This window comes from Pithys albifrons, chromosome 10 (assembly GCF_047495875.1).
Source record: "Pithys albifrons albifrons isolate INPA30051 chromosome 10, PitAlb_v1, whole genome shotgun sequence".
Taxonomy (NCBI): Eukaryota; Metazoa; Chordata; class Aves; order Passeriformes; family Thamnophilidae; genus Pithys; species Pithys albifrons.
In genome coordinates this window covers 33,410,750-33,422,884 of record NC_092467.1, presented here as the reverse complement: position 1 = coordinate 33,422,884, position 12,135 = coordinate 33,410,750, and the positions used below count along the sequence as shown (strand labels likewise).

The window sequence follows — 12,135 nt, the reverse complement described above, 5'->3', positions numbered from 1 at the left end:
GCTCCCTGCCCTGGACACGCTCCGGGGGTGGTTCCAGCCGGGGCCGCTCCCTCGGGGCGGGCAGAGCCGCCCCCTCCTTATCCCGAGCCGCGGAGCCGCTGCCGGCGGCGCTGCCGGAGCCGCGGGATGAGCCCCTGGCAGCGCTGCGAGCCCCTTCCCAACGCCACGGGGCGAGCGGCCGAGCCGTGCGGGGCCGTGTCCGTGGCCATCCCGCTGGCCATGATGCTGGCGGGCATGGCGGGCAACGCGCTGGCCATGCTGCTCGTGTCCCGCAGCTACCGCGCCAAGGGCAGCCGCAGGAAACGCTCCTTCCTGCTGTGCATCGGCTCCCTGGCGCTCACCGACATGCTGGGCCAGCTGCTCACCAGCCCCATCGTCATCTCCGTGTACCTGGCGGACCGCGCCTGGGACGCCGTGGACCCGTCGGGGCGTCTGTGCGCGTTCTTCGGGTTCGCGATGACGGCGTTCGGGCTGTGCCCGCTGCTCATCGCCAGCGCCATGGCCGCGGAGCGCGCCCTGGCCACGCGTGCCCCGCACTGGTACGCCACGCACATGAGCCCGCGGGTCACCCGCGCCGCCCTGCTCGCCATCGGCGCCGCCGCGCTCGCCATCGCGCTGCTGCCGCTGGCCGGGCTCGGCCGCTACGCGCTCCAGTGGCCCGGCACGTGGTGCTTCATCAGCACCGGCGCCGGCAGCGCCGCCTTCGCCGCCGCCTTCGCCGCGCTCGGGCTGCTGTCCCTCGCCGTCACCGTGGGCTGCAACCTCGCCACCATCGGCGCGCTGCTCGCCCGCTGCAGGGCCAGGGCACCCCGCGCCGGCCGGCCCTGGGGCCGCATCGCCACCGACACCCTCCTGCAGCTGCTCGGCATCATGTGCGTGCTGTCCGCATGCTGGGCACCGCTGCTGGTAGGTGCGGGACAGCGGGGACAGGAGGGGACAGCGGGGACAGGGACAGAGGGAGCCGGGAGCGGAGCTGGCGGGGGAGAAGCGGGGACAGGTCCCAGAGAGCACAGGCTGCCTGTTTGGAAAAGTCAGATGGAGGAGTGAAGTCAAGAGGAGGGAAAGAAGGGTTTGGAGCAGAGGAGGTGGGCAGGACGCGAGCAGTGGGTCGGTGAGCCGGCACTGCTGCCGAATGTCCTTTAGGATCTTCTGTTTACTCCTACCCTGTAGCAAAACTTCGTGTTTTATGAGGAAATGTGCAGCCTGTGAGCCCCTCCTGGCTCGCAGCCGTCTGGTCTGATGAACAGCAGCCTCCTGGGCTGCTCGGCTCTGGGTTTTAAGAAACTTTGCATTTCTTTCCACTACTTGGTTATTCTGCCCTTGTCCCTCTGCCCTGTGGGAACCCTGTCCCAACAGGCTGGTTAATCTGGTGCCAGGGAACGGCCGGTCTGTGCTTGGCATCTCTGAGCAGGACCAGGCTGGGGCTGGCTGTGCAAACGCTGAGGTTACCTGAAAGGTCCTTTAGGGCTGGAGAAGGACTTTTCTCCCTCCTTGTCCTTGAGGCCTCGTGAGTGGGGCTGTGACGAGAGGAACAGCCAACAAAGCCAATGGCCAGTAGGGATGAGGTGGCAAGAGAAAATAACTCAGTTTAGTAACATTATCCTTGTCAGTGAATATTTCATCAAATCCTCAGAATAACAGCACCCTGAAATGAGTCTGAAGCTGGAAGTGAACTTCCTGGAGATCATTAGCAGTGATGGAAGTAAAACATGAAACCACCCTGAAGGCTGGTGGAAACCTGGGAGCAGAGCACAGTGTTGTTCTCCTCAGACCCTGTGGAATGGTCAGTGTGGTCAGTGCAGGTGGAGCCTGGCCCTGCCTCTGGCCCTGCCTCTGCCTCTGCCTCTGGCTGTGCCTCTGCCTCTGTCTCTGCCTCTGCCTCTGCCTCTGCCTCTGGCTGTGCCTCTGGCTGTGCCTCTGCCTCTGCCTCTGCCTCTGGCTGTGCCTCTGGCTGTGCCTCTGCCTCTGTCTCTGCCTCTGCCTCTGCCTCTGCCTCTGCCTCTGCCTCTGCCTCTGGCTGTGCCTCTGCCTCTGTCTCTGCCTCTGCCTCTGCCTCTGCCTCTGCCTCTGCCTCTGGCTGTGCCTCTGCCTCTGTCTCTGCCTCTGCCTCTGCCTCTGGCTGTGCCTCTGGCTGTGCCTCTGGCTGTGCCTCTGCCTCTGGCTGTGCCTCTGGCTGTGCCTCTGCCTCTGTCTCTGCCTCTGCCTCTGCCTCTGCCTCTGCCTCTGCCTCTGGCTGTGCCTCTGCCTCTGCCTCTGCCTCTGGCTGTGCCTCTGGCTGTGCCTCTGTCTCTGCCTCTGGCTGTGCCTCTGCCTCTGTCTCTGCCTCTGCCTCTGCCTCTGCCCCTGCCTCTGGCTGTGCCTCTGTCTCTGCCTCTGTCTCTGCCTCTGTCTCTGTCTCTGTCTCTGGCTGTGCCTCTGGCTGTGCCCTTGCAGTGCTCACTTGCATCTGGCACACCTTGACCTGGCTGGGCTCTGTCCTGCTCTGCCATCCTGGGGGAGTCCCTGGGGGTCCTTCCTTGGCCAGGGCTCTGCTGTGCCCCCATGAGGAGCCTGTTTCCCTCTCAGGCCCTGCTCCTGGGGCAGGTTCTGCCCCACTCCCCGAGGCAGAGGGATCCATCCTGCTCCCTCAGGGCACGGAGCTGCTGCCCCAGTGTTCAACCAGCCTCACCATCAGAGAAGGTCCCTGGGGAAACTCCTTCCCTCCTTCCCAAGCAGAGTTCTCAGAGAAATCCGTGAGGGAGCAGGGAATGCCCTTGGTGGTTTGATTCCCGTGGTGGTTTGATTGCCGTGGGTTCAGCAGGCAGAAGTCAACCCAGAACCCCGAGGGGATCCAGCAGCAGTTCCCTTCCCTCCCTGACAGCAACGCTTTGATGTGTGGAACTTGTTCTGGGGAGTTCTGCAGAATCCTCTGCCTGGTCTGCGTGTTCTCAGGTGTTCAAGTGCTGAAAATCCGGAGTCGTGGCTGCAGGAGCATCTTTGTACAGACACATCCTTTTTTTCACATGCACCTCAGCTGTTCTGTCCAACCACAGAGCAAGGGGTGGGAATTAGAGGCCACAGTTTTGGAGAAGTGACTGTGGAGAATTCAAGTGCTTTTTCAGTGAAAGCCACACCACAGAGCTCCTTTACCTGTAGCTGCATCACTCGGCAGTTGTAAGAAATTGAGTTGAAATAGAAACCCAGGGAATTACAAAGGAGTATTTTGGGAGGTGTGTTTTTCTTCAAGACCTCTGAGTTTTGTAGCACAGAACTAATGGGTTCTGACAGCTGTTGGGTAAACAATGCCCTTGTACACAGACGGTATTTTTAGACCTGATGTGTTATGTAAACAACAAAAGCAAATGTGACTGAGCAGCAGAGTGGGAGCTCTGAGGGCCCCCTGGAGCCCCCCTGGCTCTGCTGGCTGGGGCAGGAGGGGGAACAGACAGTGCAGGCATTGCCTCCTTCTCTGGGCACCCACAGCTCTTGGTGGATTCAGCCTGGGCAGACACCCCACTCCAGGGAGATCCTGTTTTGTCCCAAGTGGTTTCCAGTTCACGCTGATCCCCTGTTTGTTTTGGAGCATGTGGTGACAGGACACAGGGAATGGCTTCCCACTGCCAGAGGGCAGGGATAGGTGGGATATTGGGAAGGAATTCCTGGCTGGGAGGGTGGGCAGGCCCTGGCACAGGTGGGATATTGGGAAGGAATTCCTGGCTGGGAGGGTGGGCAGGCCCTGGCACAGGTGGGATATTGGGGAGGAATTCCTGACCGGGAGGGTGGGCAGGCCCTGGCACAGGTGCCCAGAGGAGCTGTGGCTGCCCCATCCCTGGGAGTGTCCCAGGCCAGGCTGGACAGGGCTTGGAGCAGCCTGGGCTGGTGGGAGGTGTCCCTGCCCATGACAGGGGTGGCACTGGGTGGGCTTTGGGGTCCCTCCCAACCCGACCCAACCCAGTCTGGGATAACCACTGAGCTGGACTGGCAGCAGACAAATGACTCTGAGGGGAAATGGAGGAAGCTGTTCCATAATTACACAGAAACACCAGTGCAGAACAAACTGGAATTCTCGTAGTAACTCTTTTGGAGCTCCAGGCTGCAAAATTATTCCCTCCCAGAGTTGTTTCAAGGTTATTTAAAACCAAAATGCTCAGGAATTTCTACTGCTTTTCCTGTTGAAATACTTCTCCTCCTTAATCCTCCTGGCAGACAGAAATTAAAGACATATAAACCCACAGTCATGATAACAGTAGAGTTGAGGCACTCTAGTTGAATAAATACAATTATCAACTATATTACTATGTGCATTTTGAGCCAGATTTTTATTGGCAGAATTTGTGTAGCTCCATTGCCTTTATTCCACCTGGTGTTGTTCCTCTGCCTTGTGCAGCCTTTCTTTTAATTCATTTAGGAAACCAACACAAGCAATGACAAACAACCTCTAATGATATCAAACAAATAAAATTTCCAGTAGATCAACTGTTGGTCCAACAAATATTCCAGTAAAGGAGTATTATGTAATAACCCCCCAAATAAGCAGCAGTTGTCTGCTTGGGAAATGTACTTGATTAGCCTGATGTTTGTGTAGCTCCCTTGGTTCACCAACCAAAAACAAGATGCAGAAGAGTCTGCAGAACCTGAGGCCTTGCAGAGTTCCCAGAGGAGGAGCTGGAAGGGCTGATCTGGGAGAGAGTAACGTGAATCCTGGGAATGCTGAGTGAGGGCTGGGTCCCTTTGGCTGGGCCGTGGGCACAGCGTGTTCCCATCCCACTGCTGCTGTTTGGCCTGGGAATGCTGCAGGAGCTGGATGTGCTGGGTGGGGCGGGCATGGGGGGCAGATGCTGTGACAGGGACAGTGTCCTGAGGAGCTGGAGGTGGCTGAGGAAGTGGTTGGGTTGTGGGTTTGTGGGTCTGGTGCACAAGTGGCTGTTTGATGTGGGCTGGGTCTGGACCTATCCAAGTGTTGACAAAGCTCTATCCATGGTTTCTCATGTAAATGAAATGCAGTGGTTGGAATCTTCACCCACTGCTATTTAAAGAAACACAAACAGTTGTGCTTTGCTGTCCACTCTGCTCTGCCTTCCAGACTCATCCCGGGCTTTCCAAGGTCAACATGTGCTTATTGATCTGGCACCCAGAATATCCCAGTGAATGGAAACTCCTCCCCTGGAGCCTCTGCTCCTGCTCACTCTGGCTCTGGCTGTCCAGTTTGTGGGGACAGCACAGCCCAGATGTGACCCCTGGGGTGCCACTTGGCTCCAGAGAGGCTTCGGGTGGGACAGCCCTGGTGGGACCAGTCCCCTTGTGCTGCTGGTGCTGGTGGTGGTGCTGCTGGTGCTGGTTGTCCTGGCTCTGCCCAAGGGCTGAAGCCAAGGAGCTGGGGGGGCTCTGAGTGCCCTGTGGGGCTGTGCCTGGGCTGTTCCCAGGGTGTCAGGATGGCTGCCAGTCTGTCCAGAGGATGGGAGTGCTGAGCTCTGCCCTGGCAGTGCTGGAGGCGCCTCAGGGCTGTCTGGGGTGTCCCTGTCCTTGGCATTCGGAGCAGACACGGTGCCAGGGGCAGTGCCTGTGCCACAGGGGGTCAGGCACACTCACAGGGAGGGGCTCCAGGCCATGCCCAGCAGAGACTGTCAACTTAAAAAAGGACCTGCCAGGAAAAGTGAGGTTTCAGTGTCCCTGTTGTGGAATCCTGGAATGGGTTGGGCTGGGAGGGACCTCAAAGCCCCTCCAGTGCCACCCCTGCCATGGGCAGGGACACCTCCCACCAGCCCAGGGTGCTCCAAGCCCTGTCCAGCCTGGCCTGGGACACTCCCAGGGCTGGGGCAGCCACAGCCTCTCTGGGCGCCACAGGATCTGGTGACACACAGCCCATCCATTCCCTGACCATGTGCCCTTCTCCCTGTGCCCTCCCAGGTGACGATGCTGAGGATGACGTGGGGCCACTCCCTGGAGCACTGCAGGGCTGTGCCCACCCCGGCCCAGGGCAGTGCCCAGCACAGGGACTGTGACTTCTTCCTGACGGCCGTGCGCCTGGCATCGCTCAACCAGATCCTGGACCCCTGGGTGTACCTGCTGCTGCGCAGGATGCTGCTGCAGAGGTGCTGCCAGGCTGCCAGCGCCGTGTCCCACTGCTCCAATGCCAACTGCGGCGCCAGGGCCACCGCCCTGTCCGAGGAGACCCGCCGGACTGCGGCCTGAGGGCACTGCCCGCCGACACGCTGCCCAGTGGGCACTGGGAACTCCTGCCAGAGGGGCACCTGCCCCGGGGCACCCCCCCAGGGGGCTGAGAGGGGTGTTACTGGTGGACTTCAGTGCCAAATTATTTACCCAGTGTGCCAAAACTGCCCAGAGCCAGCAGGACGAGGCGGAGCTGCAGAACACGATGGTTTGTGTGCCCCAAACGGAGCCCGGAGGGAATTTTCTTGAGTTAAGGCAGAAAAAGTGGTTTTCCTGTCAGGGAACAGGTTGAACAGATGGAATTGCTGAAGGGACACACTCCTGTGTATGTTTTGATGCTGAGGTGATGTACTTCAGAGAGTCCTTCTTCCTCCTTTTTCATGGAGGGACAAGGGGGGAAAGGGCCAAAAAACATGGGAATTAAGGGAAAACAAAATTTGGAGACTTGACTGGATTTCAGTGGCTTGAACCAGAGCAAGTTGTGTTGTGCCAGTGATGGAACATCCACCTCTCCCGACCTGAAGGTGTCTCCTGGCACGTGGGTCTGTCCTGGTGCATTCCCAGCCATGGGGAGGCTGAGGGGGCTGAGCAGGATGGGGCAGAAATGCAGAGCTTTGTCCCTGGCAGGCTGGGCAGCCCCCAGGCCAGTGGGAGTTGCTGTTTGCACAGCACCCCATAAAGCTGCCGGGAGCAGATGGAGAGGGTGATAAACGGGCTGTAAAAACAGGCCATTTCCCCGGGGATTAATGGCAAAGGCTCACAGGGCCAGAACCTCTGTTTGCCTCTGAGCTGCTTCACTGGGAAATGCATCTGGGAGGGAAAGGAGCAGCAGATGGTTTGGAAGGAGTGGGCATGATGCCACTGAAAAGCTTCTTCATTCCTGAAATGTCCTTCAAAGGAGCCAAAGCAGCACCCCAAATAGTTTATTCCTTCTTTCCCCCCAGGAGACAAATGGGAGAGCTGGTGCAGCTTTGGGAATTTTTAAACCCAAGCACACTGAAGTGTGTGAATTAATCTGGTCTGTCCCCAAAGTAACTTTCAGGTTTTATTTAAAAACTCGACTTGAATCCATTTGGGGTCACATCTGAGGCTTGTTTTTTACAAAGCTACACCTGAAACTCCTTTTGTTCACCCTTTTGTAGTGCCAGCCTGTCCTGTCTCCTGGGGTGATATTTAATGCCAATACAATAACATACATTATCCCACAGAGCTGATACCCCTTGTGCCAGGGGAATTCCTGTGGAATTCAGGGGCCTTCCAGGCAAATGTAGTCCTGCATCTGGGAGGAATTTCTTGCACAGAACCTTTATTTGTACTTTTCTTCCTTTGTTTAGAAAAGTCCTCAAAAAAAGAGTCTGTCCCCTCACTTGTTCTGCTGCCACGTGGTCTGATCCCTTGTCTGCAGAAATGTCACTTCATCCTGGTGGTGTCTGAGTGCAGCCTGAAAGCTGAGCTCGAGCTTTAATTCAAGATCCAGCCTAAATTTCATGGGATAAGTGCCTGGTTCAGTGTGAGCTGCCCCATGGCCCCTGCCCTGTGCTGAGCTGCTCCTGAGAGCAGCAAATACAGACACCTGCACCTTGGTTGGTGTTTGGGGAACACAGTGGGTAAAGCTCTCCCTGAAGAAGTGCCTTGCAGGGGTCAGAGCCTTTGGGCTTTAATTAGTGAGGGCTGGAAAAAGCCTGTTGTGTGCAGAGGGTTTGTATTGTTCCCTCTGTGTACATTGGCTTGGGGAAAGGACTCAACACAGCCAGTCCTTGGGAAACGTGTCAGGCTGACCTCAGTGCCTGGGGCTGGGCTGGCACAGAGGGGCAGCAGCACTGCCAGGGCACACGGGGCATCCTCTGAGTGACACAGAGGGGCAGCAGCTCTGCCAGGGCACACAGGGCATCCTCTGGGTGCCACAGAGGGGCAGCAGCTCTGCCAGGGCACACAGATCTGGGCTCTGTGTGGCACAGAGGGGCAGCAGCTCTGCCAGGGCACACAGATCTGGGCTCTGTGTGGCACAGAGGGGCAGCAGCTCTGCCAGGGCACTCAGGGCATCCTGTGGGTGCCACAGAGGGGCAGCAGCACTGCCAGGGCACACGGGGCATCCTCTGGGTGCCACAGAGGGGCAGCAGCACTGCCAGGGCACACAGATCTGGGCTCTGTGTGGCACAGAGGGGCAGCAGCTCTGCCAGGGCACACGGGGCATCCTCTGGGTGCCACAGAGGGGCAGCAGCTCTGCCAGGGCACTCAGGGCATCCTCTGGGTGCCACAGAGGGGCAGCAGCTCTGCCAGGGCACACAGGGCATCCTGGGGGTGCCCCAGAGAGTCAGCAGCTCTGGGAGGAGCAGGGAGTCCATCCCCACTCTCCTCTCCTTTCAGGCACAGGACCTGCTGTGCCTCCTGAACACCTCCAGTCCCACGTGGGCTCTGGGCCAGCAGCTCTAACATGACATTGGGAAGGGCCCATCACCAGTTTTAGGGCTGCTGGTTCCTGAAGTCAGGGGAGATTTCACTTCAGGTCACTCAAAATGATGCCTTTTTTTGTGAATATTCACAATATATTTGGGAAAAGGCCTTTCTGCCCATCAGTGTGTGCAGTAAGATGAGGAAGCTCCTTTAAATAACAGACTGGGAAGGAGTGTCTGCTTTCCATTCCTGAGCAGAGGCAGGAGTGGGAGCACAGCTGTCCAGCCAGGGCTGTGTGATGAGCTGTGGCTGCAGAAATGCACTCTCAAAAATGGGTTCCAGGAGCCAGAGTGGAAATGGAAGCTTTGACTGCCACGAGTTCAGAGTGGGAAGGTGTTTGGGGCACATCTCCCTGACAATGCCTTTCCCACCCTGTCCTGGTGTGCTGGACCTCTGTCCAAGGGGTTACAGGACCTGGAGGGTGTGGAGAAACCACGTGGAGCCCATGGCTGCCCTTCAGCCCCTCTTGTCTGTGTGCAAATCCTTGTGTGTTGTACCCACCACAATAAAAATGGGAATGAGCGCCTGGTTTCTGGGTTTCTGCAGGAGCAGCACCTGCTGACGGGCTGGGCCAGGAGATTTTATCTGCCCAGCCTTGCAGGCAGAGCCTGGAGGAACAGGCTGTGCTGCCAGGGAGGGCAGACCCTGCTGCTGGGCAGCTCCCAGCTGGGGGACCTGCCCAGGGGGTGTCTGCAGCCCCCTGCCCTTGGGGGGCACCCTCCACCCCCCAGCAGGCACCAGAGGGTGCCCCGAGGGGTTTATTTGCCAAACAAGCCCACAAAGGAGCCAAACCTTGCACATCACTCAGGGCTGGGTGTGTTTGCTGGGGGAGGATGAGGCAGGTGAGGAGTGCTCGGGGGTGCAGCAGCAGCTCAAGAGTCACAGAACGCTCTGGGTTGGAAGGGACCCACAGAGGTCATCAAGTCCAGCTCTTCAGTGAATGGCCTACACAGGGATCAAACCACAACCTTGGCATTTTTAGCACCAGGCTCCAACCAGCTGAGCTGATCTCAGGGTTTACTCATAAAGTGGAGGAGAAATGGTTTTCCTGTCTTGAAAGATGTTTGGAAATTTTAAAGGCCACTTACCCAAATGAAAAAGGCAAAATGACTGATGAGGTTTGGGGTCAGGGTTTGAGTTTCCCTTTATCAGATAATTTGATCTCAGTTAAGAAAGAAAAAAAAGGCAGCACAGAGACTTTGTTTAAAACCAGCAGAATGAAGAGAGCAGTGCAGGCCGTGAAACAGAGATGGAACCACAAAAGGCAGATCTGGCTGATCTGGAACAGCAGCAGGAAGAGCAAGAGCTGATGGGTCTGGTTGCCCAGAGACAGCAGAAACTCCCCAAAACTGAGAGGAGAAACAGCTCCTTCCAGTGCACAAGTCTCTGCCAGGAGCTACTGGAGCTTTGGTGGGATATCACAGAACCCCAGACTGGTTTGGGTTGGGAGGCACCTCAAAGCCCACCCAGTGCCATCCCTGCCATGGCAGGGACACCTCCCACTGTCCCAGGCTGCTCCAAGCCCTGTCCAGCCTGGCCTGGGACACTCCCAGGGCTGGGGCAGCCACAGCTGCTCTGGGCACCTGTGCCAGGCTCACATCCTACTCAGGGGTGTTTCCCACACCCTCCAGTCCCTCCCCTGATTGCTGGGATCCAGCACCATTGGCACTGGGGGGTCTTCTCCAAAACCTGCTGCCAAGGACAATGGCATGAGAAAGGTGTTTCCAGGCTGGGCCCTGCAGATGCCCCCAGTTTATGGGGACAGGAGTCACCAGGCAGCTCCCTGGCATTAATGCTCCGGAGGTTCCTGCTGGGAGGGTGGCTGAGCCCCAGCTCCTTCCTGTGCACATTAATCCACTTCACTGCAGGACACGGGTTATAATTTAACTGCCTGCTGCTGTTATGGCCCTGCTGCTCCGGGCTGGAAGTGTGGGCACCGTGCTGGGCACCGTGCTGGGCAGTGGCAGGGACACCGTGCTGGGCACCGGCAGGGGCACCGTGCTGGGCACCGTGCTGGGCACCGGCAGGGGCACCGTGCTGGGCACCGTGCTGGGCACCAGCAGGGGTGCTGGCAAGGGTCCCAGCAGCGTCCCAGTGCTGCATCCCAGCCCTGCATCCCAGAAATGCAACCAAGAACTGCATCCCAGCTGTGCATCCCAGCCCTGCATCCCAGCCCTGCATCCCAGCTGTGCATCCCAGTGCTGCATCCCAGCCCTGCATCCCAGAAATGCAACCAAGAACTGTATCCCAGCCCTGCATCCCAGCCCTGCATCCCAGCTGTGCATCCCAGAGCTGCATCCCAGCAATGCATCCCAGAGCTGCATCCCAGCAATGCATCCCAGAGCTGCATCCCAGCCCTGCATCCCAGTGCTGCATCCCAGCAATGCATCCCAGCCCTGCATCCCAGTGCTGCATCCCAGCCCTGCGTCCCAGCCCTGCATCCCATCAATGCATCCCAGCCCTGCATCCCAGCTGTGCATCCCAGCCCTGCATCCCAGAGCTGCATCCCAGCTGTGCATCCCAGCCCTGCATCCCAGCAATGCATCCCAGAACTGCATCCCAGTGCTGCATCCCAGCCCTGCATCCCAGCAATGCGTCCCAGCCCTGCATCCCAGCAATGCATCCCAGCAATGCATCCCAGCCCTGCATCCCAGCTGTGCATCCCAGCTGTGCATCCCAGCTGTGCATCCCAGCCCTGCATCCCAGCTGTGCATCCCAGCCCTGCAACCCAGCAATGCATCCCAGCAGTGTCAGTGCTCCCTGAGGGACCAGCTCAGTCCTTCTCAGCCCCATGGGAGCCTGGGCTGGGTGTGTATCCAGCTGCTAAACTCACACTGGGTGTCCTTGGCCAACCCCCCACCTCTGTTTGCCTCCACATTTCCAGTCCTGGGAAGAACACGTTGTCCATTCAGCTGCTGGTGGGGCTTTAGGAAGGGACCCTCTGGGTGCCAGGGCTTCAGGGTGATCCCACCGTGGTGAAGAGAAGGAGCCCAAGCACTGGGAAAGCTGGCAGGGGCTCCTGCCTTTCCCCAGCATTCCCTCTGAAAACATGGAGCACTGGCACTGTGTCCTGGGCACGTCTGGGCAGCCGTGGGGCAGGACTTTGGGCTGGCACGTGCAGCTGCCAGGGGTTCCCAGCTCTGCCCGGCTGAGTCCAGCCCGTGGCATCCTCTGGCCAGCTTCTGCCAGCTCTGCCTGCCCTCAGAGCACTTCAGATGTTCCAGGGAAGGAGTCAAAAGGAGGATTAATCCTGAGCTTGTCATCCAGCCCAGGGCACCCTGAGCAGCCCCAGCACTGACGGGGGGGCAGGGGCTGAGCCCCCCCTGCACTGCACAGCACAACATGGAAGAGCTGCTGTGATAGAAACTATGTCAAATATGCCCAAATGCATTTTGTTAAAGAGAATGTATTTATATTTGGGGCTGCTTTGTTTTAATAACACATTGTGGCCAGGGATAGAAGCCCCAGTTATTATGACTTTCTGTAAACACGCTGCTTTGACAGACCTTGCCCTGCCTCCCCACACAGGCT

At 58.2% G+C, this 12,135-nt stretch overlaps 1 protein-coding gene across 1 annotated transcript; it reads left to right on the top strand.

The window, feature by feature from the left end:
• Nucleotides 1-95: 95 nt before the first annotated feature.
• Nucleotides 96-9,126, top strand: PTGER3 (prostaglandin E receptor 3). Its single transcript, XM_071564613.1, has 2 exons — nucleotides 96-906; nucleotides 5,887-9,126. The coding sequence occupies exons 1-2, from the start codon at nucleotides 127-129 to the stop codon at nucleotides 6,169-6,171; spliced, it is 1,065 nt and encodes a 354-aa protein (XP_071420714.1). The 5' UTR covers nucleotides 96-126; the 3' UTR covers nucleotides 6,172-9,126.
• The last annotated feature ends 3,009 nt before the right edge of the window (nucleotides 9,127-12,135 follow it).